Source organism: Cydia fagiglandana, chromosome 9 (assembly GCF_963556715.1).
Source record: "Cydia fagiglandana chromosome 9, ilCydFagi1.1, whole genome shotgun sequence".
Taxonomy (NCBI): domain Eukaryota; kingdom Metazoa; phylum Arthropoda; class Insecta; order Lepidoptera; family Tortricidae; genus Cydia; species Cydia fagiglandana.
Window position 1 is genome coordinate 17,954,929 of NC_085940.1, and position 25,267 is coordinate 17,980,195.

The window sequence follows — 25,267 nt, forward strand, 5'->3', positions numbered from 1 at the left end:
GACATGCTCTTGGCCGGTTTTTATTTCGAGAGGTTACGTTGATATTCCCCTCTCTCCTAATTCACATTAAAAATAATTTATTGTCAGGCAAGAAATGCCAATAAATACACAGGTACCTTACAGACTAACATGCAGAATACTATACCCTTCGGCCAGAGGACCGCTCTTGCAATGGGTTTCCAGCAGCGGCCGCGGTACGCGCACCACGAACGAACCTTCGCCTTTTAATTTAACTAATTTATCAGGGTACAGGGTGGTTCTGTACCCCGATAAATTAAAAGGCGGTATCTCATAAGAAAATTTATTGTAGGTAACCTGAATTTTTAGTCGCTATTGGCGACATGTTTCGGGCCCGTCGGGGGTCCTTCCTCAGGCTCGAGTGCTGAGTGAGGATTTAAAATATGTCTCACGAAAGTTTAATATCGATTGTAGGTAACCTTGTACATGAAATTATTTTTCTGAAAGTTTGTAGTGCACATAATGGCGCAATGGCAGGTACCTACAACCTCGTAGTTAACGGGTGTTCTTGCGAACATATCCCACTACATCGTCTGCCGTGGCCAAAAATGCTGGCGCGATAGGTAAAGCGCCTTGTTCAATGTGGTAGCCTAATGACCAGATATACGGCTCCGCATTGCCACACTGACCATTCTTGCCAGGGCTAAAAAGTTATAAATACCTATAACCACTAAAATCGAAGTTCGCAAATTGCGGGATCTTTCTTTGTCACTCTTATTACCCCTTCATTGGAGTAAAAGAGAAAGATTCCCGCAATTTGCGTGTTTTGGTTTTTACGGTAAGCCCTCTGAAGACTAATATAAATAATTCCTAATATGCCCCGGGTCGTGAGTCAGCAAGAGTCAACTCAGAGCCGCTGGCGACATGCCGCGCCCTCCGACTTTCTGACATTTTATCGGAACCCCTAGTGCAGGGTTTCGTAAACTTTTTCCAGTCATGGACCATTTTCACAATTTAAACCATTCCACGGACCCCAGTCAAAAATTATTTATAAATAAAGTTTCATTATACTTAAGGTCTCGTCAAGTTTACTTACTACAAGATTTCCTAATAACTAAGTATGTTTACAGTAGATAACTGACCTGCGGACCCCTGATTAACATGGTACGGACCCCTAAGGGGCCCGTGGACCCCACTGTAAGAATCCCTGCCCTAGTGCATTCGATAGCGTGACGTGCGTTCGCGTTTGCGTTATGTCTATTTTTGTATGGAATTTTGAAGTATGGAGTTTTGTATGTAGGTACCAAATTTAATTGGTCCAGTACTTTTGGAGAAATGGGCTGTGACAGACGGACAGACAGACGCACTAGTGATCCTATAAAGGTTCCGTTTTTTCCTTTTGAGGTCCGTACCTCAGGATTCCGTAACCCTAAAAAATATCTTATTAATGACCAATTTTTTTATGTTTGTTGCATACATAGGTAGTATAACATATTATTATGAACAATATACCCATAGTAAACAGCAAGTTTTTGTATATGTGTCATCCGAACTGGACCACGTAACATGACGTTCGTGCAGAAAAATATTATCAAAAGAAAGATACATTGGAATACAATTTATTCACCAAAAGTTTAAGTGATAACATCCTAAGCAACTTTAAAAGAAAACTTTATTTCTAAATTATAATTGAAAAGTTGAGTCTGATTACAATTTAACTCCTTGAAATAATAACCCAGCTACGCACCTTGCATCGCACTAGGAAGCTCCATACCTATTTTAGAAAATCTGCTCTGCGTTGCTTTGCGTAAATTTTTGTTTATTTTTTTTGACACGAAACTTTTATGCCGAGTCGCGCAGGGCTCTTATGCTTAATATCGGAAATGTGCTTTCGCTCTGAAGGCGAAGCAATTTATACAAACTTAAAACTAAATAGTGACTTAGGGTTCGAGCCCTTCACCATGAGCCCGCGTCGCATGTGTCTCAGCATCCGCCCAGCCTTGATGTGGAGGGATGCAGTCCTGGGTGTCAATCGGGCAGTTGCAGGCGGCGCCTGTGTACCCGGGCATGCACTGGCACTGGCCGCAGACGCACTCGCCGTGATCCCGGCCCGAGCAGAGAAGACCTTTGTTGCGATCACAGGAGAAATTGTCGCACTCGCAAAACGGCCCCGATATCACCTGAGAACAATGCTTAGTTGACTTATCTGCGCAAATAAAATAAGTAAAGTAGTGATGCTTTTTTGAATTGTTCCCTTTGACCGCCAAACACGTCAACTGAGGCGCGCTATATCAAAAACACTCCGACAACTTTCACGATGACCCGCCGCACACAATAAAGGATGACTCACGCTAGACCGGCCCTACTTGTGATGCACACACATATAAATGCCCTTACCAGGATTCGAACCTGGGACCTCCTGCTTCGTAGCAAAATCAAACTCATGAAATCAATGTTTATGTGCATGTAAAAATAAGTGTAATACAAGACAAACACAACATCACTGTTAATTGATATTGAATTTGAATTGTTCGGGCACTCTACTCGCAGTTGCTGCCGAGGCACGTAACGTACGCAGACAACGTACCTCGTTGGGGTCGGCCAACTTTTCACACTCGCACACGCCGCAGATGCAGCTGCCGCGACCGGAGCATTCGGCGCCGGTAGCGTTGGTGGGGCGGCAGCCGAGGCCCTGGTCGGTGACGCCGCCAACACACTCGCAGTGCTTGCCGAAGCTGCCGGGCTGGCAGGCGCACACGCCGCACGTGGAGATGCCGTGCCCGCTGCACACGTTGGGGCTGTCGTCGTACGCCTAATCACATACGGTGTTATTAGTTTAATGGCTCCTCTCCACGATGGGCTAACGCCGGCCACTCCAAGGGACGCAGCCATGCGGTAGAATGATATATGTAGCAATATCACTTGCTCTCGTGTGGCCGGTGTTGGCCCATCGTGTAGAGGAGCCATAAGTCTGGCAAACCAATTATGGCGTTAGAAAAAGGCAGCTAGTGACAGTCCATTTCCAACGACAGCAGCACTACCATTCATTTTAACAATAACACCGACGCGTTCGTACTAGTAGTGCAGCTGCGGTCAGAAATGGAATGTTACCCTTAGACCAAGAAAAGTCTGCAGCGATTTTGATAGCCCACTCAGTGCAAGTGTTATTTTAACCGTCAAACTTCTATTACATGACGTATAATTAACCCTTGCACCGCGTGGGCTATTAATATCAAAATCGCTGCAGACTTTTCTTGTTCTGACTCTAGTTTAAAAAATGTAGGCTATATAGCTATATTTAATTAATCAGGCTCTTTTCTACTGACTATATTGGTTAATAAATTCAAATCAACCCAGTTGTCTAGCGACACAAATTCTGGGCCGGCATAGTCTCGCCTTTTACGAAATACGACCAATCATTTACTCGTGACGGAGTAATCCGTTTCAGACTTGGATTGCTGGATTTTATTGTTCTGGCGAACAATATTGGACCCTAGAATTAGGACTTTAGAATTGTATCATTAATGTTGTGCCTTACAGGAGCAGTCTGACATATACATTGCTATAGTATTGTATTTCGACAGTAGATGTAAATCGGCGAGTGTGTATGAGGAATGTCATGAATGTGAACTTGTGAAGGAAGCGAAAGAGGTATGTCAGGATCGTACTTAGCAAGTGGAAATCCATGGTCTCTGCCTACCCCTCCGGGAAATAGGCGTGATTATATGTATGTATGTATGTATACGAGTATATATATATACCATCATCAATGGGCTTTGGTCCCAAGTTGTAAAGTAAAGATTATTTAAGATTAGATTAGATTTTTATTACACAAAATGCATGTTTTTACATACGAGTAGGTAGGTATGCAAAGTGTACAAAAAGTAAAAACATTGATATCAGTTAATGTGGCGCAGTTCACCTTGATAAACATAGATATCTAGAAAGCGTTTTAATTATGTACACAATCCTCTTCTTATTATAATTATATCAAATATACATATATGTATTATAAATAAAAAAACTAGATGACCCGGTGAACTTCGTTTCATCTATACCTATCTATTTTCATAATATTTTATTTCATAAGAACCTTGTCCTGACAATAACAAACACGAGAAAAAAGAATTAGCGAAATTAGTCCAGCCGTTCACGCGTGATGCCGTGACTAAGGGAAATATGGATATTTTTTTTATATATTACCTATAGATATATATATATATATATATATATATGTATGTATGTGTACGTTTATTATTTCATCGTATGTTAATTAGTGTTTATTTTGTAAATAGTAGTAGTAGTTTTGTGATTATCGCTTTAACTTTTCTATTATAAAACCTGCACCTAACAACCGTCTCTTTTTGGCCCAGTGGTTGACTGGTAGAGAATGCCTTATGGCATTAAGTCCGCCATTTGTACTTATAATTTTATGTGCAATAAAGTTTAAATAAATAAATAAATATCTACGCCCACAACTATTAATATATTAATTAGGTAAATTTAGTGTTACGTCTATTATAATTAGTTTTAAGAACATATATTTGTAACCCATAACTTGCATGTTTGGTTTAACTGTCAATGGTTAAATAAAAGTAAAATCAAATAAAAATAAAGAGATAGAGATAAATCGATAGATAAATAGAGAGATATACAGAAGTTAACTCACGTGATGGCCACGATGCTCGCACGGGCAGTCGCATAGCATCACCAGCTCCACAGTGAGGCCCTCGGAGATGTCTCCAGGGTGGATGACGAATGTCTGCTTCCACTTGCTCGGGTCTTTCGGACACTCCATCAAAGTAATCTCAGCCGAAAACTCCACGACATCACCCACCTAAAAACCATACTATTATTACTAGTGGCTCTGGGAGCAAACAAACGTACCACGTATTGTGATTTTTGTGGTTTTTTTTAAAGTAATATTTTGAAATTTTTATAATTATTGTAAACTAACCGCGTGGAAGAGCGGTGTTCTCTTAGCACAAGTGTCTTCTCACTTAAAAAGAGACACCAGTGCAGATACTGTAATTTGTTTTTCGAGCTGCTGAATAAAATATTTTTATTTTTTATAAAAACAAACTCTGTCGTACACTAAAGGGGCCCACTGATTAACAGTTCGCTGGACAGTATCGGCCTGTCAGTTGTTCGGAACTATCAGAATTTTGTTCTAACTGACAGGCCGATACCGTCCGGCGGGCTGTTAGTCAGTGGGCCCCTTAACCCCCTTATTCATAAAACTTTACGGGCCTGATTTGGTTAAATTATGTTTTATCCCTTTCTTCCAAATACATAAGTCAAAATAACAGATAAAGACAAACGATTATTGGGTAACTCAGGTTTGTAACGCGTTTATGAATAAGTATAAAGGGGTATATCTATTATTATATAAAATGTAAAACTATGACTACTCAACAATTTTTCACAAGAAAGAAAAAAAACATGACATACTGGGTGTGGCCTGTAATATGAGCAAAAAATTAAACTGTAGGCTGTACTCCTCATACTGACCAACATTTGTTCAGCGACTTTTAAAAATAACTTGTGGTTTGATTTTTAATACACTTTAAAAGTTTAAATATTCTAAGCCGCAATGTATTGCGAATTTTGTTATGTTTAAGGCGTGACAAGCAACGTCAATCACAATGACATAGCGTGCCGATGGCGTCCATTGAAGATAATATTTATTTTGTATGAAAAATAGGGAGTCTAATTACTTCATAATTTTTTAAAGTTGTTGAACAAAAGTGTCACTGTTTGAGGAGTACAATGTATGTTTTAATTATTTGCTCGTGTTACAGGCCACACCCGGTATATGTAAACAAAAATCTTTTCATAAAATATATGACTTACCCCTAATCCGTCACACTTATTCGTCTGAATTACTTTAGTTTTGTCGAGACAGGACGAATAATACACGATTTGGATAGCGTCACTCGATGTGTCTGTCATTTCGACCGTCGAAGTAACTTTCTGTAGAAAACAACAATTAAATAATCAGATACGTGATAACTTGATAAGAACTTAAACGCGCGGTTGTGCGATAAACGCAACGTTAGACGCATGCGCCAACGGACTGTATGAAAAATGACAATGCTGCGTTTACCGCGTAAAATAATGTAGTTGTATCATTAGATTATCTGATGTAAAATGGGTGTGCGGCAAACGCATTGCGTTTATCGCATACCTAAAACAACCGCGCGCTTAGTCATTCAAACCTAACTATTATAATATCAAACATATTATAACATCATCAGGTAGTATTAAATAGAATAGACATCTGTATGTTAGGCCAACAAACTGTCATGCAGTTTGGCGGATAAATATTATTAAATATGTGTACCCTAAATTATTGCTCTGTATTTTTTATTGAGTAAATAAATAAAAAAAACCGGGCAAGTGCGAGTCGGACTCGCGCACGAAGGGTTCCGTACCTTAAAGCAAAAAAAAACGGAAAAAATGCAAAAAGAAAACGGTCACCCATCCAAGTACTGACCACGCCCGACGTTGCTTAACTTTGGTCAAAAATCACGTTTGCTGTATGGGAGCCCCACTTAAATCTTTATTTTATTCTGTTTTTAGTATTTGTTGTTATAGCGGCAACAGAAATACATCATCTGTGAAAATTTCAACTGTCTAGCTATCACGGTTCGTGAGATACAGCCTGGTGACAGACAGACGGACAGACGGACGGACGGACGGACGGACAGCGAAGTCTTAGTAATAGGGTCCCGTTTTACCCTTTGGGTACGGAACCCTAAAAAAGCAGCCAAGTGCGAGTCGTACTCGCGTTTCTAGGGTTCCGTACATAAGTCCGACTCACGCTTGACTGCACATTTGTAATAGGTTTTCCTGTCATCTATAGGTAAAGAACTATTTTGTGTATTTTTTCAAAATTTTAGACCCAGTAGTTTCGGAGATAAAGGGGGGGGGGGAATGGTCATTTTTTTGGCTATTTTCTTAAATAACTACGAACCTATGCATTGTAAATTATAAAAAATAACATGTCCATGTTTGGGTTACTAATTTAGATATGTGTACCAGATTTCAACTTAATTGGTCCAGTAGTTTTCGAGAAAATAGCCTGTGACAGACAGACAGACGCACGAGTGATCCTATAAGGGTTCCGTTTTTTCCTTTTGAGGTACGGAACCCTAAAAAGAAAGGTTAGTAAGTCTCCAGGGGTTAAATAATCGTTGCACTCACGTTGTACTGCTCCCGCACCATGTTGACGACGTTGTCAGGGCTCTCGGTGTGCCCTAATGGGTATTCTAGGGCACGCAAGTAGACGAACGATAACTTATGCATTTGATCTGTAAAATAATGAAAATGTAATGAACGAACTTTTTTTTTCTAAATTAGGATTTTGTTTTTATATTCTATCCAGAATGAAAAGCTCTTTAAACCAGTCATATTTATCAAAATCTAATAAAAAATGAACAAAATAAAAATCGACCCAATTAGGTAGGTTTTTGAAGTGAAAACTTCTTTAGCGGCGCTGTGCTCTTTTTGTGATGAGGAAAAATTGTTAAACTCGCGAGAGCGTAAGGCGTAAGACAGACACGTGACCTGATCGAAAAACTGTTACAATGTCATTGAGTTTTCACTTCTGCCGGCACTCCCGTTGTTTTTTTATTATTATATAAGTACTTACTCTGTCGTAATTGCAGATTGACCCTCTGCGGTTTGATCTGAACGAGGTTCTCTCCAGAGCCTGCTGCGGGCATGGGGCCGCCGGCACTGCCGCCGGACCCAGAGGATCCGGACTCTCCATGCGAGCCTGAACTAGAGCTCGAGAGAGACCGCACTGAAACACAAACGAGGACATTTAAAAATACAAGAATTAAGAAAATAATAATCGTAATAATGATAGAACAAGACGGAGCAAGTGCGTTTTGGAGTGGAGACCTAGGCTAGGTAGAAGAAGTGTAGGCAGACCGTGCCCGTTGGTCCGATGACATAAAGGACACTGCGGGACCAGTATGGATAAGGTACACTAACAACCGCTCAAAATGGAGAGAGATTGGAGAGGCGTATGCCCAACGGTAGGCGATAACACGCTGAAGAAAAAGAAGACAAGAAGAAGAATAATGATACGGAAGATTCTAGCGAACCAGGCAAATTCTGATGTCAGCTACTTACTTTTCGTAGGTGTGGGCTTATAGACGAGATCCACGTGCTACATGCTGCTAAGTATAAAAGTTTTCTTTTAAATATATAAAATAGGTAAATACCTAATTTATAGGTTTATATTGCTATCAAATATGACTCATATACTTATCATCAGCATTCAGGGTTCACGGGAATAATGATAACACTGTACTTAGCAATACCAACAAACAGTATTTGTTTATTATTATGAAATCCTATAATGAGGATAATAACTATCTATAAATTAGAGTAGTACGCAATGTCGGTTTTACATAAACCGGAAATACCGAAATATTTAATTGCTTTATTTGTGGTTTATGTCAAAAGTTAAATACCTATATCATAACTACACTAACTTAACATTACATATATGTATGCGATGTTTGGAGGTAAACAGCGACGTATATTTTTGATAACTTATTGTATCTACCCGTCTGCGTCGCGACAGGACTGATTAATCTTTATCTTCGGAAGCCAAAATGTAGGTAAATTGCATCGGGTCAATCGGTGGGTTATCAAAAGTGCCTACCTGCCGGCGGATCTCATTAACCTTATCATACTTATTTTTATTAGTCTGTATTGCTAGTATTTTCATAATAGCAACTAATTACATCAGCTTCAAAATCTTTTAAAGGACATCTGCTTATTTCTTACACAGATTATATTGCTTCTGCTCACAAAACACATAATAATAAGCCATAAACACATCCTATGCCGATGGGGTCGAAAAGTGCTCGAGTGGAGACCACGGACTAGCAAGCGCAGCGTAGGACATCCACCCACAAGATGGACGGACGACCTTGTTAAGGCCGCCGGAAGACGCTGGATGCGGGTCGCTTCCAACCGGTACGAATCGAGGTCGAAGGGGGAGGCCTATGTTCAGCAGTGGACGTCTTATGGCTGAGATAATGATGATGATACCTATATCCTAATCCGGTAAGTACCCGGCACAAACGTCCCCAAAATACCAGCAGGGCCCAGTTTTATAAAGTTACAAGTTACAAGTTTACAGGCGTTTACTGGCAACACTTGCTCCGTTTTTTACAATTTGCGTTTTATAAAAGTACTGTGTTACAATTTTACAGGTTACAGGTACAAGTGCCTGTAGCTCAACCATAGACGAAAATACGGGAGTTTTATAGTTTTAAACTCATAATCGAACAAGCGTTTTATAAAAATATTGTAAATTACAAGTGTAGATTGGTACACTTGTAACAAAAACTTACATACGTCTTGAGTCCTGTAACAGCACAACAGCAGTTACTTGTAGACTCGTTTTCTGAGAGATTTTAAACTTTACTCTTTATTGTTAAGCACCAACGCCAACGATTGTGCCAGGGCATGCATACTTTTCCATGCACCTTATCAGTTTTTGTTAATGTATCTAAAATATATAGTAAATAGGAAATAAAGTGACAATATGTTTGATATTGATTTTATTGACGATTCGTTTTATTTTATCTACTAGGAAATGGAAAGGGATTATTGCCGATATTTGTCGTTGATTTATTAGCATTCGTCTCTTTATTTAAGTATAGTGCATTCACATTATGGTAAAGTGTACTATTCATAATTGTCGATACACACCGTATTTATCTTTGAGCCGCTACCGAAACGATACATTTTAATGTAAGAATGTGAAAGAGTACTTATTTACATGTTATTTACTTATTACGTAAATATTTCATTAAATCAAACTTAATCTGAATCTGAAAACGGCCCAAAAAGTATATCCTTGGCATGGAACGCCGCTCTCAACCACTCGATTTTTCCTTCATTTCTGGCCATTTTTCCAGTAATCAATATTTTACAGCAAACAAAAACACATAATTTAGTAGAGAACCGAGTATCTATGACACACTTTTTTTTTTAAATAGTGATGTCCTTCACACCTTTAGATTTCACATGTAATCGAGATTGACCGTGGTTCTTTACAACTGTAATTATTTAGGTATGTGTATTTATAAAACACCTGTAGCCGTTCACAGTGCATTACAGGTGCCTGTAGCCTGTACTCTTGTAACCTGTAACTTGTAACTTTATAAAACTGGGCCCAGGTTGTTGTAAACTGATTTTAAGACGTATAATACTTATTCCACAGCGAGTGTTAAAGCAGCTGGGGCCGTTAAAAACGGCGACAAGGAAATATACAGCTTGCCACCGCTGCCTTTTCTGGAGCAGTGGAGCAGGGGATTAGGGAAGGGAGGGAAATGTTTCTAAGCACAACTTCATCATCTCAGCCATAAGGCGTCCACTGTTGAACATAGGCCTCCCCCTTGGACCTCCATACGTGCCGGTTGGAAGCGACCCGCATCCAGCGTCTTCCGGCGACCTTAACAAGGTCGTCTGTTCATCTTGTGGGTGGACGTCCTATTACGCTGCGCTTGCTAGTCCGTGGTCTCCACTCGAGCTCTTCTACTATAACCTTTGTCTACGGACAGCTTGTCGGCTTCCTCTGAGACAGGGCCGTTGAACCCGGCGGTGGAGCACCAAGCACAGCTGGCCACCAGTCGCTGTTTTTCTGAAGCAGGTTTAGAGTGAGAGCGGTAAAGTGTCTCTATTAGAAACTCTAAGGTCTACTTACTCCTAAGTTCCTTGTTATAAGCTTGATCAACTGACATCTCGCTGTCGGGGTTGAAGACATAGGCTTCATCGCAGCCCGCAGAGCCTCCTTCTAAGTCAGGGTCGAAGCACCTGGGGCCGTTGGTACAGCTGGCCACTAGTCGCTGTTTTGCTGAATCAGGTTTATATCAAGAACAGCTAGCGGTGTGAGAGCGGTGTCTCTAAGGTCTACTTACTCTTACTAAGTTCCTTGTTATAAGCATGATCTACAGACATCTCGTTGTCGGGGTTGAAGACATAGGCTTCATCGCAGCCCGCAGAGCCTCCTTCTAAGTCAGGGTCGAAGCACCTGGGGCCGTTGGTACAGCTGGCCACTAGTCGCTGTTTTGCTGAATCAGGTTTATATCAAGAACAGCTAGCGGTGTGAGAGCGGTGTCTCTAAGGTCTACTTACTCTTACTAAGTTCCTTGTTATAAGCATGATCTACAGACATCTCGTTGTCGGGGTTGAAGACGTAGGCTTCATCGCAGCCCGCAGAGCCTCCTTCTAAGGCAGGGTCGAAACACCTCGGGCCGTTGAATCCGGTAGCGAAGCACCAGGCACAGCTATCCACTCGTATGCAGTCGCTGCAGGTAGTTTTGCTAGAGCAAGGGTTCTGCGCTGGTTGGGCTAACGGGGCGAGTTGGTCAGCCCAACATATCGCGACCAGTAAAGCCCATAGGCACAGTCGTAGCGGCGTTCGTTGTGTGTGCATTGTGCGATGTGGTTCTGTTCAGACCAAGTTCAGACTGAAATCTGGAAAGAAACGAAAATGTCGCACACATTTATTTTATTGTTAATTCCTAATTATAATTATAAACTATTGATATAATTTCCTATAATCTAATTAAGCAATAAACCATAAAACTAGGATAAGAGCCAAAACAAATTTCCTTTGACTTTTGCCTTAATGTCACGATTATTTTAATATTATAACATCATTGTGAGATTGTTAACCCTCCCGATTTCGTCTGAAATGACGCGGCCAACTAAGACAAATAAAAAAATAGGTATAATTTAATTTGAGAGTTAACTGAAAAAACATATTTAAGCATGCTTAAACATATAGATTTGTTTCAAAACAGTCTAGAAGTTATAATGCATATTTATCGACGTATACTCTAATACTCTAAACGGGATCCTATCTCATCGCATAATAATAAAATTGATTGTCATAATGTAATGTTACGCATAAATCTCTTTTCGCATATTTTTTCTCCAGCTGAAACGGAAAGTATTTTCGAAAATATTTTGCATAGGTTGTGTAGAATAAAAGGTTAGGTTAGGTTTGTGTTATAATTTGTCAGAAATGTTAATATTTCATTAGGACAAACAATTATTATGCGACCCAATATGGACCCACTCTAAACTTAAAGTAACATTGGCAACAAAATTTACAAGACTAGATGAAGTATGTTTGGCGGCTCTTACCTTATTGCCGTGTTACTTACCTGGCGGTTGTGAGTCGACTAAGACTAAGACCCCAAAGAGAATATAATCACCACGTAAGACCCGAGGGTCGAATGTCAGGGGCCATGTTTTGGTTACCTTGTTATACAGTGTGGAAAATTTATGGACCCTGGAGAGAAATTATCTCAATACTTTAAGTTAGCTAATTTTGCTGAAAGGGGGCACTCTTTTATTTTTTACCTATATTAAAATTTCATATTTACTCCGTGGTAAACTTCTGAGATAAGGTAGAATTAGAATTTTTATTGCACTTTCCTTTATTTATCACAATTTATTATCGATAAACAAAAAAAATGTGTCAGAATGTTTAACTTCAGCCGCCCAGCATAATTGGGGCATTATCTATGAAAAGGGACCTTATTGTTGATGGCGCTTACGCCGCGCCGCGTCGCGAGGCATTGCATTTATATCGGAGCATCGCTAATAATGGCGTAAGCGCCATCGACAATAAGGTCCCCTTTTCATAGATAACGTCACAATTATTTGTGAGTACTCCACGTGACTTGGTAACCACTGACTTGGTAAGTACTGGTTGTTCATTTCATAGGAAATAATAATAAAAAATAGCAAACCGTTACAATATTCTTACAAATAACTCTTTCAATGGGTTAGAATCCATCGCCACGCCATATCATTGTGATTGACGTTGCTTGTCACGCCTTAAAGATAACAAAATTCGCAATACATTGCGTCTTAAAATAAACTTTAAACTGTATTAAAAATCAAACCACAAGTTATTTTTAAAAGTTGCTGAACAAATGTTGGTCAGTATGAGGAGTACAGCCTACAGTTTAATTTTTTGTTCGTATTACAGGCCACACCCGGTATTTAGATCATAAGTTATTTATTTGTCTTTTTACTGTCTTTTCTGAAATAAACAAATTCCGAATTTCAAATCGATAGTATAACATCCCGAGATATTTATCAATGGAACAGACAAATAGAGTCGTACTGTAAAGGCTGATTTACGCTATAATGATCCGGGACCGGGCCGGATAGAAAGCATCACGTGATCATCGATCACCCGTAATAGAAAACAAAGCATAGCGTGAGTCATCCTTTACGGATTTTGTACCTTTTACGGAACCCTAAAAAAAGAAATCCTTCTCTCCCAATTTTACAATTTTTTGTGTTTTGTGTAGAATTGGAAATTTTTATACTATTTGTACACAGAAATCATGCTTTTTCCATATCTACTAAAAAAAACAAGTCCCCAAATTTTTTTGGTACGTTTGTTTACGGTTCTCAATACAACCTCCTATGATCGTAACAAAACGGACAACAAAAAATTGTATGAAATTTTGGGGACACTTTTTTTCTTGTATTAGGATCGAAAGAACTCGTGATTCTGAGTGGATATAATATAAAAAAATCCAAAATCTAAAATACAACTTTAAATAGAAATGCCCGATTCCGGATGGCAGATTTCCAGGCCTTTCGATCTCTTGCGTCTTCTAACTTCTAAGGCCCACTTGCACCATTCCACTAACCCGGAGTTAAGCGATTAAACTGTTAACCTAGTGTCAAATTGTATGGCTAACCATGGCAACTCCTGGTTTAACCGGTTAACCCCGGATTAGTGGAATGGTGCAAGTGGGCTTAAGGCATCATGGACCTTGATGGTTGGCGATCGGAGGGAGGACGGAACCCTAAAAAAGGAAATATCTGAAGCGATGCACATTATTATTTCAACAGATTAATTAATAACAACGTGTCTGTCAGTTGGTCATTGTTCTGTGCGTGTTTGTGGGTTAAGCACGACATGAAAGTGGGTATACTAGTTGTGCTAGTGTGCGTGGTTGGTGCCGAGTCAAATTTCTTGGATGATTTAGTAGTAAGTTTCTTGTAAAAGTCAGGAATATTAGGATCGTTCAAATTTGATACAGTTAGGAGTCATCGAGAATGTTACTGAAATATTACAAAAAATCAGTTACTACCTATATGATTGCTAAGTACAATTTTTTATTTAAGTAGGTATTCATTTATTTACCTATTTTGTTAAAAACACTACAAAACCTGCGACTTGTTTGCCGACAAACATCATAAACTTTATAAAGATTTTTTACGTTTCTGTGAATCAACATAGTCATCATCACGATAGCTTAGTTATTGTCATTTTCATCATATATTTATTAATATAGCTTTACTGTAACATATTTAATTGTACAGCAGCGCATTGGCGCTAGCTGTAATGCTGTAAAATTATCCCTGAATGAATATCAAATAATTTATATTAAATTTCTATGAAAATAATATAGGCAAAGTTGGTTAAGATTAGGTGCAACGGGTCTACCACGAAAACCGAAATTCGCAAATTAAGACGTAATTAGAGTGACAGAGAAAAATGCCCGCAATAGACGAACTTCGATTTTCGCCGTTATAGCCTAGATTTACTTACAACGTCATAAGTTTTTAGTTGGGTCAAATATACTGTTTCAGGTACATTTAGAAAATGCTTGGATTGGTTTCAAAAATTTCATCAAAAGACCTCCCAGGTCCAAACGAATACATGAACACGGTGAGTTCTAATTTAGTTATAACAGTAGCCTGGCTTAACTTCTCAAAAAGCCGCTTGTATGCGATTGCATATACAAGATCCCATACAATTGAGTGAGTAAAAGTTTTGCATGTAAAACTTCTATAGTTTGTGCGGTGTGCCATCCACGAAGACGCGTCCCTACAGGGAGGAGGGCTCGCAAGCAAGGAGAGTGTAAAAGTAGCTTTATATACATATTCTCTTAGATACATAATTTGACTGTGGACTACAATTTTGACTGTGGCAGAGACTGATGAACGCGAACTGGAGAGATATAGGTATTTATACATTATATGTGATAATATGTATTTGTTAAATTATAGAGTGGAATTACTTTTGTGGCGTTGTTTTAACTAGTACTAAATATTGATTGACGACTATGATTGTACTATATCACATACAAATATAGTTAACCATGTCTATTCCAGTTCTCAAATATTTTTTACAGGTTCAACAACGGCTTCAACTTCTACAACCTTTGGGTGGTTTAGCACATCTACATCTACAGTTTTAAGTTGGTATATTATACACAATTATACAGATATCAATTAACTATAATTCTTCACAAAATTCACTTCTAATAAATATAGACAAAATATAAATATCATAATAATATTGCGTTTAGGTAATATTCTACACAATTTCATATCCACAAAATGTACATAATACCTACCACGGTATATTCTTTTCATTCTCAATGATTACCTTATTGCACTTCGTTTCGTCATATACGTATAAGTACTAGTTTTAATTAGCTACTTTTTAACACGTTTTAAAACTACAATTATAAAAATTTTTCAGCTAAAACGACTACATATCAAACCGAGCTACCACAAATTGTTGAAACGCGCTCAATACCAACCACAACGCCGGCCATGACCGAAATTATCACTGCACAGAATACCATGCCACCAGACATGTTATATTACTTTCAACGCCCTAAACACAAGCAGGTAATTTAAGTTTTTAAGTAGATTATTTTTAAGTTACACAGAAGCGATGGTGGCCTATTATTATTATTGTGTTGTGGGCCTTTGAGTGTCGCATCGACCAGCATTGATCTATTGTGACGGCCCTTTAAAGTTCATTACTAATGCCCGTTGCATCCAGAAAGTTCCAGATTCTTTGGGCCGTAATGTTCTTTTTACCTCCTAGGGTTGCACTACGTGTCGCCCTAGGTAGGTACTTCTTTTTGACATTAGTGGTCCACAAGAGCAGAGAATGTGCATTGCAGTCTCCTCTGACTCCTGACAGAACCTGCATGTCGCATCTTGTTTCTTGCCAATTTGAAACATATTATGTTTATTCAACTTACAGTGTCCAGTCAGTATTCTCGTCACCGCGTAGGTTTTGTGCCTTTTAAGTCCTAAAAGCTCCTTAGCAGTTCTGCTGTTGAACCCTTTGATTAGAGCTTTCGAGTGTTCTTGTCTTTTAACGAACTTCCACGAACGAACTTGGTGGTGGTGGATGGTGGCCTAGCGGTAGGGGCGTGCGACTTACAATCTATAATAAATTACTTAAGACTCAACTGTGCTTTTCAGACTAATATTATTAAGTCGCGATTCGAGGTCTTCTTAACTTGTTGCGTTTGTTGTAGACCCTATGGCATTGAGTCCTTTTCAGAGAACTCTTATTAAGACTTAATCTTAGTCTTTGTGTAAAATTCATGGGATACTTTACTGCTACTTGTATCAAAATTCTTTTAACTCTAATTTAATATGGGGTGAATTTACTTTCAAAATAGCAAATATTAGTTATAGTAATATACGCCCATGAATTTTAATGTTAAATAAATGAATTAAAATATAAAAAAAATGAAATGAATATTGATTGCAATGCTGCCTACATGTTTGTTAAGGTAGACAACCAGGCCAAAACTTCAATATAATTATAAGTATACCTACTTTAAAATAAAAGAAAATAATACAACATTTACTTTCTATATAGGTAGTTCGTTTTTTTTAGCATTAGAAATATTATGGTAAACAATCTTGATGCGTCTTTTTATTGAAAAACACGTTTTAAAAATAAGTCTCGGAAAATATGTAACAATTAAATATGAATCTAATACGATCATTTATATTCTTCTGCTTTTATAAGTAATAGGTACTGATTTTTAAAAAGCATTTTTCAATTAAAAGACATGTCAGGATCGCTTACCTTCTTTCTAATGCTAAAAAAAAGAAATATAGAGTTAGAACTTCCCTAAAAGAGCTTCATGTGAAACTGTACTCCGTATCGCGCATTGTTCAATTGTTTACTATACTCGTATTCCCGCGCAATAAAACTCAAATTCCCTTATCAGGTCCTCTTGCCGTTCTTCCCTACTCCAAAATGGCGGACGAGAGACCACTGGAACTGGAACCGAATACAACAGCAAAATTCAGATTTCTTGTTCTGGAGAGATGAGTCTTTAGGAGGCAGAGCTGAGAGAGGCTTTGCTGGTGACGATGGTAACTTTTATTTATCTATACATACACTTTCCATAAAAATAAAACTAACATATGACTAAATACTGAAATCCTTGGCAGTATTGCATTATTGTCATGGACATTCAATGCAACCAATCGTAAAAAGATTACCCAAACGTATAAAGTTTAATCACGAAGTAAAGATTTTATTAAGGGAATTCCATACCACGCCACGGTACGGTATTTTAAGAAGAAAGTAGAATATAAATGAAGTATTTACCTTTAAAATCTCCATGCATATTCATTGTTTAACTCCTTCCTGATTTCACTTAAGGCGACAGTCCATTTCCAACGATAGCTGCATTACTGTTCATTTTACTATGGAAATTGACAATGACAGCGAAAGAAATGGAATGTTATAGGTACCATAATGGTAACATTTTCTAACCGCAGCTGCACTACCGGTACTGAACGCGTCGCTGTCATTCTCAATTTCCATAGTAAAATTGACAGTAGTGCACCTGTCGTTGGAAATGGAATGTTATCTTTACTTATTTTTCGTATGCCCGACAAAGAGAACCTCCCGAATAAAGGATGACTCACGTTAGACCGGGCCGGGCCCGAGCCGAGGCGTCCGACAAGTTATTTTCTATGACGGCTGATCGGTGACAACGTGGTGCTTTCCATAGAAAGCGAAGCGCCGGAAGCTTCGGCCTGGCCCCGGCCCGGTTTAGCGTGAGTCGTCCTTAAAGAGAGCCCCCCGAATAATCTCCGGTATCAGATACCCACTTCATATTAAGCAAAAAGGTATACAAATTGATTTTGTCGCAGCAGACGTGACCACGGCTCAGCAGCTGAACCAGCCTACCGACGAGGGAATTGGCGTAATGATGTTCATATAGAGTGTTAATAAGTTTGTTAAGTCTGTTGTTGGTGTGTAGAACCAACCAACGGGACCCTTAGGCCACCATGTAACCACTTAACCAGTGTACAGTGGTTTATACTGTGTAAGTAAGTAATCCAACTTCGAACAAGAAAATGAGGGGATCATGGGTAAAAACTAGAGATGCAACGGATAGTTGATTGGCCGGATACCGGATATTCGGTCTTATCCTCGGCCGGCGGAACTATACCTACAATTCGGTTTTTCAGGTGCGCATTGTGCAGGTTTTGACCTGTTTCGTAGTGATCTATCGCGCGGACTCATTTCTAGGTTCGAAATGAGTGCGCGTGCAAGTGAATGGAATTTTTAAATTATAAATGAGTACGATCATGATCTGACTGTTTCTTAAAACCAATTTGTGTACTCCGAAATCAAGCAAAGTTACTATCCGGTGTCCGGCCGGATAGTAAAATAAGGGCCGGATAGTCCGGATACCGGATAGAAACCGAATATCCGGTGCATCTTTAGTAAAACAAGTGACGACGCGACAATTTGGCGTGCTTGTACTTTTAGAGTGGCCTAAGATTCCATTTAATTCAGATATGTTAAAATCTGTGTCATAATAAACTTTAACAAACTTTGACTGTGTTTCAACTCGATTCCTCTCGACTTTCAGGGTAAAGTATCCAATGATTGACCCTTGAAACAAAAGTATTGTCTTTGCCCCTATTTTTATATGATAGTCACCATGAATAAGTAGCGTACATTAAAGTTGATGGGACTAATCATTGTAGTTACCATACTTCCCATTAAATTCCTTCTTTACGATTTATTTAAGAGCCCTTCAACGTGCACACTAGCGCCACAGCTAAATAATCGTGATTGTTTAAATTTAACGTAACATCAAACCAGTTTTTATGTTGCTGGATTTGTCAATCTATGCGTCCAAAGTTAAAACGGCCGTTTTTGTTTTAAGTTCCTAGATCGACGAAACCAGCAACATAAAAACTAGTTTGATGTATTCAAAAGGTACGTAAATACACAATACAGTACGTAGCGGCCCCCTTTTTTAAATATCTTTCGTTAAATTTAAATAATCACGATTATTTTGCTGTGGCGCTAGTGTGCACGTTGAAGGGCTCTTAATAAGCCTCAATGTAAGTGAATTTGTTCAGGTGAAATCTTGCAAGCGAGCAAGATTTGACCCAGTTCACGAAGTCAGATTGAGTTCTAGAAAGTAGCTGGTCTAAAAATGGAAAACGCAGGTAACCATAGAAATGTAATAAAAATAACGCAACTTGATTGGTTTTGCTCTAGATCACAGAGAAAAAATACATAGAGTGCTCACTCCATACATCAGTTTTAGTACCAAAATGACTATTATTTTCGTAGTTGACATCTAACTTCGAGTAACGAAATTATCAGTACAGTAGATGTTCCGACTACTGAAATGTTAATGTGAATGATGTCTTAATATTTCGTCGCATTTCTGTCGCAAAGTGCGAATGTATTCCAATTAATTAATTCATTCATTTATACATAATTCTCTTCTATTAAAAAAAAACAAATTTGTTAAATTTTATATATTAATATAGCTTAAGTCTAAACGTCTTAACCTAATGTACCTATATTGTATGTCCTAAGATACTGTAGCAAGCTGTGGTTAGTTACCTATAATTGAACAAACGTCTACCTTTAATGTTATGTAAGCTACTAATACTTTTTTCATGATATTGTATTGTCTGTTGGTGATCCTAAATAAATAAAATAAAAAATAAAAAGTTTAATGCTCAACAATGAGCTAATATTATAACCAGATTAACCAGAACTCTATTTTCAACGCCTTCTGCTTTTAATTAAGATGTTGCCCTATGATCCTTTGGGCTATATGTATGTACCTAGATAGATGTGTAAGTTGCGGTAAGTTTCCAGATAGTTCGATAAGTTCCCGGATCACAGTAAATAAAGATTTCATTCTGCCAAAATTTCGATACCCGTACATAAATTAGAAGTTTCCGAAATTATGGAAATTTCGTAATTTTAGAAATATATCGGTATACATCAGTATATAATACATCCGTCGTACTTGGAGCATAAGTATAGCCGGTCAAACAACTATGTCAGTAGAAAAAGGCGCGAATATCAAACTTTCTATGGGACGATAACACTTCGCGCCTACATTTTTTCAAGCCGCTCTTTTCTACTGACGCACTTTAAATAGTAATTAGTTAAAAAGTAAATCTTCCACCACCACATGCCTTTTTCTTTTAATTATGCTATACAGATACATTTTTATTGAACTAGGCTAGTTATTATCAAAATAATTATACACAAGGACTAGTAAAATTCGAATGCAAATGTAGAATATATTATCACTAATTGCAGACGCAAGTGAGCGGAATCAAAACATTCATTGTCTGCGTCAAAGCCTGCTCCGTCTGTTTGATTCCTTTACATTGCTTCCTATACCATTCTAACTAACCACACTTCCACAACATTCTGAATTCAACCTTAACCCTTAGGAACAGAGTTAACTTTCAAATGAACGCATAAACGGACATGCGCTCTTTCGGAAAGAGGTTTAATCGCAGAACAATCCTGAAAGTTTAAGCTCTTGTTCTAAAATCAACCCTACAACACCGGGAATAAAATTCAAATTAAAGCGAAATAAAAATCCATATACGCTCTTTTGAAGAGTAGTTCCACATTATAAAAGGTAGTAAGTAATGTAGTAAAACAGTGTAGATAAGCCCTTTTATGAAAAGGGTAGTTTAAGAACCTGAGCTCACGTGCATGCTCAATTAATGTAGGAGATTGAGCTAGCAATTGTTTTCACAGACGGACATGGACGGTTTTGAGCTGTGTAACTTTGGTGTGACAATTGTACTATTGTCTAGAATGTACTAAATGTAAGTAAAGGTAAGTAAGTCAAGGGCGTATGTGCACAAGAAACCGGGCAAGTGCGAGTCGGACTCGCGCACGAAGGGTTCCGTACCATAATGCAAAAAAGGCAAAAATAAAACGGTCACCCATCCAAGTACTGACCCCGCCCGACGTTGCTTAACTTCGGTTAAAAATCACGTTTGTTGTATGGGAGCCCCACTTAAATGGCAACAGAAATACATCATCTGTGAAAATTTCAACTGTCTAGCTATCACGGTTCGTGAGATACAGCCTGGTGACAGACAGACGGACGGACGGACGGACGGACAGCAGAGTCTTAATAATAGGGTCCCGTTTTACCCTTTGGGTACGGAACCCTAAAAAAGGGGCAAGGCTGGCCGTATTGGTATTTCGAAATAAGTATCATAATAGAAATTTCCTCCCGCGGACACTCACCTGATCTCACCATCAGGCAGGCCGTATGCTTGTTTGCCACTGACGTAATGACAATCATCCATGACATACAAGTTCCGATTTCCTTCTCTGTCTTAAAGTTACGCTTGAGAAGGTATTCGTAAAATATTCAGGCAATATTGAATCCTATTTCCTTCAGATAAGTTCTAAAACACAGAAGCAAGTTCAGTATAGACGCCCGCGCATCTGATATTATGGATAGATGGGGTCACGCGAGATCAAAGTGTTGCTTATCGGTACCCTTCGATTCCAGCATCCAACCCGAAGTAATGTTGCTCCCATGGTGTTGAGCGGAGCGGAGCGTTTTACCCTTGCTCGTAATCTGGGCAGCCATCTGTATAGGTATTGTAGTTGTAAAGATGAGATACTAATACCTATATAGCCACCATGAGTTGACACTTGATGCTTACGTTAGTGACTGCGTGAACTCGATCGCAGTCCATATCCTTCGCACTTATTAATTGGTGCGATCGAATTGACGCAGTCGCTAGTGTACGTAAATGTCAAATGCTAACTCATGGTATGACAACTAATGGCAGGTTCTTCCTAGAAAACTGGATCGGATGCAACTAGGCGAATCTGTAAATGAATAAATAATGGAATCTTGTGGGTCAGATGCAGCACAAGCAAACCACACTGCCATTGCACATACCACATACCCTATGAATAATTGTAAAGGACCCTCATATAAATAAAAAAAATACGTATTAGGGGACAACATACACAGATCAACCTAGCCACAAACAAAGCAAAGCTTGTACTATGTGTGTTAGGCGACGATATATCTTTAATTTTTCTGTTCAATGAATGCTTTTATCATCAAAGAATATAAAAGTAAAATGTCTCAATCTTGATATTTTCTATCTCACCAATCAACGTCTCTCAACTTAATAAATATATAAATAAGGTCGCTTTTCCCTTAAGAAACGCTATCCGCTCCTCCCATCACCCTCTACCGATCACCTTTGTACTCATTGAATATGAAATCAGCCAGAACGAAGCAGACTCCGATACAGTCCCTTGATCCTTGTAACAAAGCGATGTGGACATTTCCTATAGAGACACGTGTAACCGATTAGCAACTTTATTCCAAACGTGTTTAGATTTATTCTGCTGTGAGTTATGGTGACATAATTCGTTTTGTGTTTGTGTGCGATTTGTCCTTTAGGAATTATGTATGTATGTAAGGTTATGTCAAAGTAGATATGGGGGAAATGTAAAATGGTTATCACGTTTTGCTTCGAGTAAAAGCGGTGTTATCCACTTGGCATGTGCCAACTATAAAAATAGATAGATGTACAGACGGACATTGCGAAACTATAAGGAGTGGCGGATTTACAGTCTTTGCCGCCCTAGGCTGGGGCCTGGGGGCCCTGTAGCCGCCCCTTTCTCAGCATCCATCATACTGACTACATTTTTAAGGGTTCCGTACCCAAAGAGTAAAAACGGGACCCTATTTCCTACTAAGACTCCGCTCTCCGTCCGTTTGTTGTCACCAGGCTGTATCTCATGAACCGTGATAGATAGGCATTTGAAATTTTCACACATGATGTATTTTTGATGCCGCTATAACAACAAATACTAAAAAGTACGGAACCCTCGGTGGGCGAATCCGACTCGCTCTTGTCCGGTTTTTTTAAGTTATTTCTTGTTATCATCAGTGATTTTTTTTTTGTCTCAATTTCCCGCCCCTAATATCTTGCCGTCCTAGGATAGATAACAGATAGGTAGATAGATACATAGATAGGCGCGCGCCTACTGGGCCTTAGGGCAATAAGGGTTTTATTGTGACTACGAAACCTTAAAAACTGGGCAAGTGCGAGTCGGACTCGCGCACGAAGGGTTCCGTACCATAATGCAAAAAAAAAACAAAAAAAAGCCAAAAAAAAAACGGTCACCCATCCAAGTACTGACCACTCCCGACGTTGCTTAACTTTGGTCAAAAATCACGTTTGTTGTATGGGAGCCCCATTTAAATCTTTATTTTATTCTGTTTTTAGTATTTGTTGTTATAGCGGCAACAGAAATACATCATCTGTGAAAATTTCAACTGTCTAGCTATCACGGTTCGTGAGATACAGCCTGGTGACAGACGGACGGACGGACGGACAGCGAAGTCTTAGTAATAGGGTCCCGTTTTACCCTTTGGGTACGGAACCCTAAAAATCACCGCGCAACCTCCTTACCAACGACCACTGATAAGTTGTATACCTATTCAAAACGTCACCCTTTATGTCAGCCAGAAATAATCAAGATAGTTGCAGAGTTCGGGCCCAATCAAAACATCAAAGGCTGCCAATCCTCCGTCAGCACTTTGAAGCGAAATCCGCACAGATTTGCATATATATCTGTTATTTGGAATGTCTAGTTTGCTGATTGGAGACACCCACGCAGTACTGTACAAAAGGTCAAGGGTCTGATTCTTTACACTGATTTAAACTTCCACGATTTTTATTCATTATATTTTTTTTTCTGAAATCGAAAATAATTCGTTATAAAATGAATGTAAAACTAAAATTAACTACAATTATTAAAATAAGGTAGAAGTACTAGTGCTTTCAACATGGGCACTTTATATCAAAGTGACAAGGATTAAAGACATACAGAAAAATCTTCGCCGTTCAAATTTAACCTATATTACTTTGACATAAATATGATAATACTATTACTTATTCTGTGACATAAATTAAAGTGCCCATGTCGAATACTAGGGCAGCGTCGAGCACTAGTACTTAAGTACCTTAACAAATGATTTTTTTTACTATTTTATGTCGCAATGTAACATCTAAACTTAGACTAATACAAAATCCTGTAACGTGAAGCTTGTGCCTTAAAGGCAGTTCTAAATTCACCTACAAAATCCGTTACACCGTTACACAGGCAGCCGCAAAAGAAAATAACGTCCAATATAGTTTCCAAGTGGCACTCCCAGGCATTCGCGACCAATATCGTATACTTTCAATACGCAAGCGACGCCAAACACAGGCCCAGTATATCAGAACAGGAGCAGAGTAGATTTGTATAGAGTAGTCTATCTTGAAAAAAAAAATACTGAAAATTCGCAAAAACCGACGAAGCACGATCAGCCGCTACATACGTACGGACTACGGACTGTTTACAGTCACAGAATAAGTAATAGTAGGTATTATCATACAGAACGGCCACGTACCGCCGCGCCCCGACTCGCATCACCTCGCCCCGCGACTGGCTGCGACATGAATTTGGCGGACTTCTGGCGTCCTCTCAGTAAAGCGACTTACCTACACATACACAATAACGCGTGTACAGACGTGCCGCGCACACATATAAACACAAATGATTTTTGATGTATGGCGTGTCCGCCCTGTGCTACAGTGCCCGTTTTAAAATACAAAATTTTTTGGGGCAGATCTCTGCCCCGTAGGACCATCGTTCACACTGTAAGTACTCGTAAACTAACAATTTGTATAGTTATCAATGTTATCATATTGCAAAGTAAATTTCCCCTTTAGGTATTCATAAAACTTCAATCTAACAAACTACTGTAAAATTTGGACAATTTCTAACAAACAGAAATGTCAAAATTGTCGTTACAAGCGATTTTGAAAACGGTATGTTAGATTTGACAAACCTTTATGCGTAACGTCAGTTTACCAATGTTCTTATCTTTTTGACGTGATAACGTCTTATAAATCGCTGAACACCGGTAGTAATAACCGGTAGCATGCACGAAAAAGTGTCACGTTGTGGACAGATCTCTTTGGTAACGTTGTGGACAGATCTCCGTGGTAACGTTACGGCCACGTTTTATTATGACGTTATCACGCAAAATTATCGTCCGTAAACCGATTTTACAGATCACCATTTTATTTTATTGCAAATTTACCTACTGTAGTAGTGTAGTGTAGTACTGTAGTGTAG

At 38.8% G+C, this 25,267-nt stretch overlaps 2 protein-coding genes across 2 annotated transcripts; one reads left to right on the plus strand and one right to left on the minus strand.

Moving 5' to 3' along the window:
* Window positions 1-1,898: 1,898 nt before the first annotated feature.
* Window positions 1,899-11,425, minus strand: LOC134667792 (uncharacterized). Its single transcript, XM_063525200.1, has 9 exons — window positions 11,125-11,425; window positions 10,908-11,060; window positions 10,694-10,843; window positions 7,613-7,765; window positions 7,165-7,271; window positions 5,812-5,931; window positions 4,628-4,795; window positions 2,546-2,770; window positions 1,899-2,138 (listed from the first exon to the last, which is right to left on the minus strand). The coding sequence occupies exons 1-9, from the start codon at window positions 11,423-11,425 to the stop codon at window positions 1,899-1,901; spliced, it is 1,617 nt and encodes a 538-aa protein (XP_063381270.1).
* A 2,501-nt stretch (window positions 11,426-13,926) lies between these two features.
* Window positions 13,927-18,477, plus strand: LOC134667744 (uncharacterized). Its single transcript, XM_063525164.1, has 6 exons — window positions 13,927-14,014; window positions 14,620-14,698; window positions 15,165-15,230; window positions 15,518-15,669; window positions 17,022-17,169; window positions 17,962-18,477. The coding sequence occupies exons 1-6, from the start codon at window positions 13,943-13,945 to the stop codon at window positions 18,027-18,029; spliced, it is 585 nt and encodes a 194-aa protein (XP_063381234.1). The 5' UTR covers window positions 13,927-13,942; the 3' UTR covers window positions 18,030-18,477.
* Window positions 18,478-25,267: the final 6,790 nt, after the last annotated feature.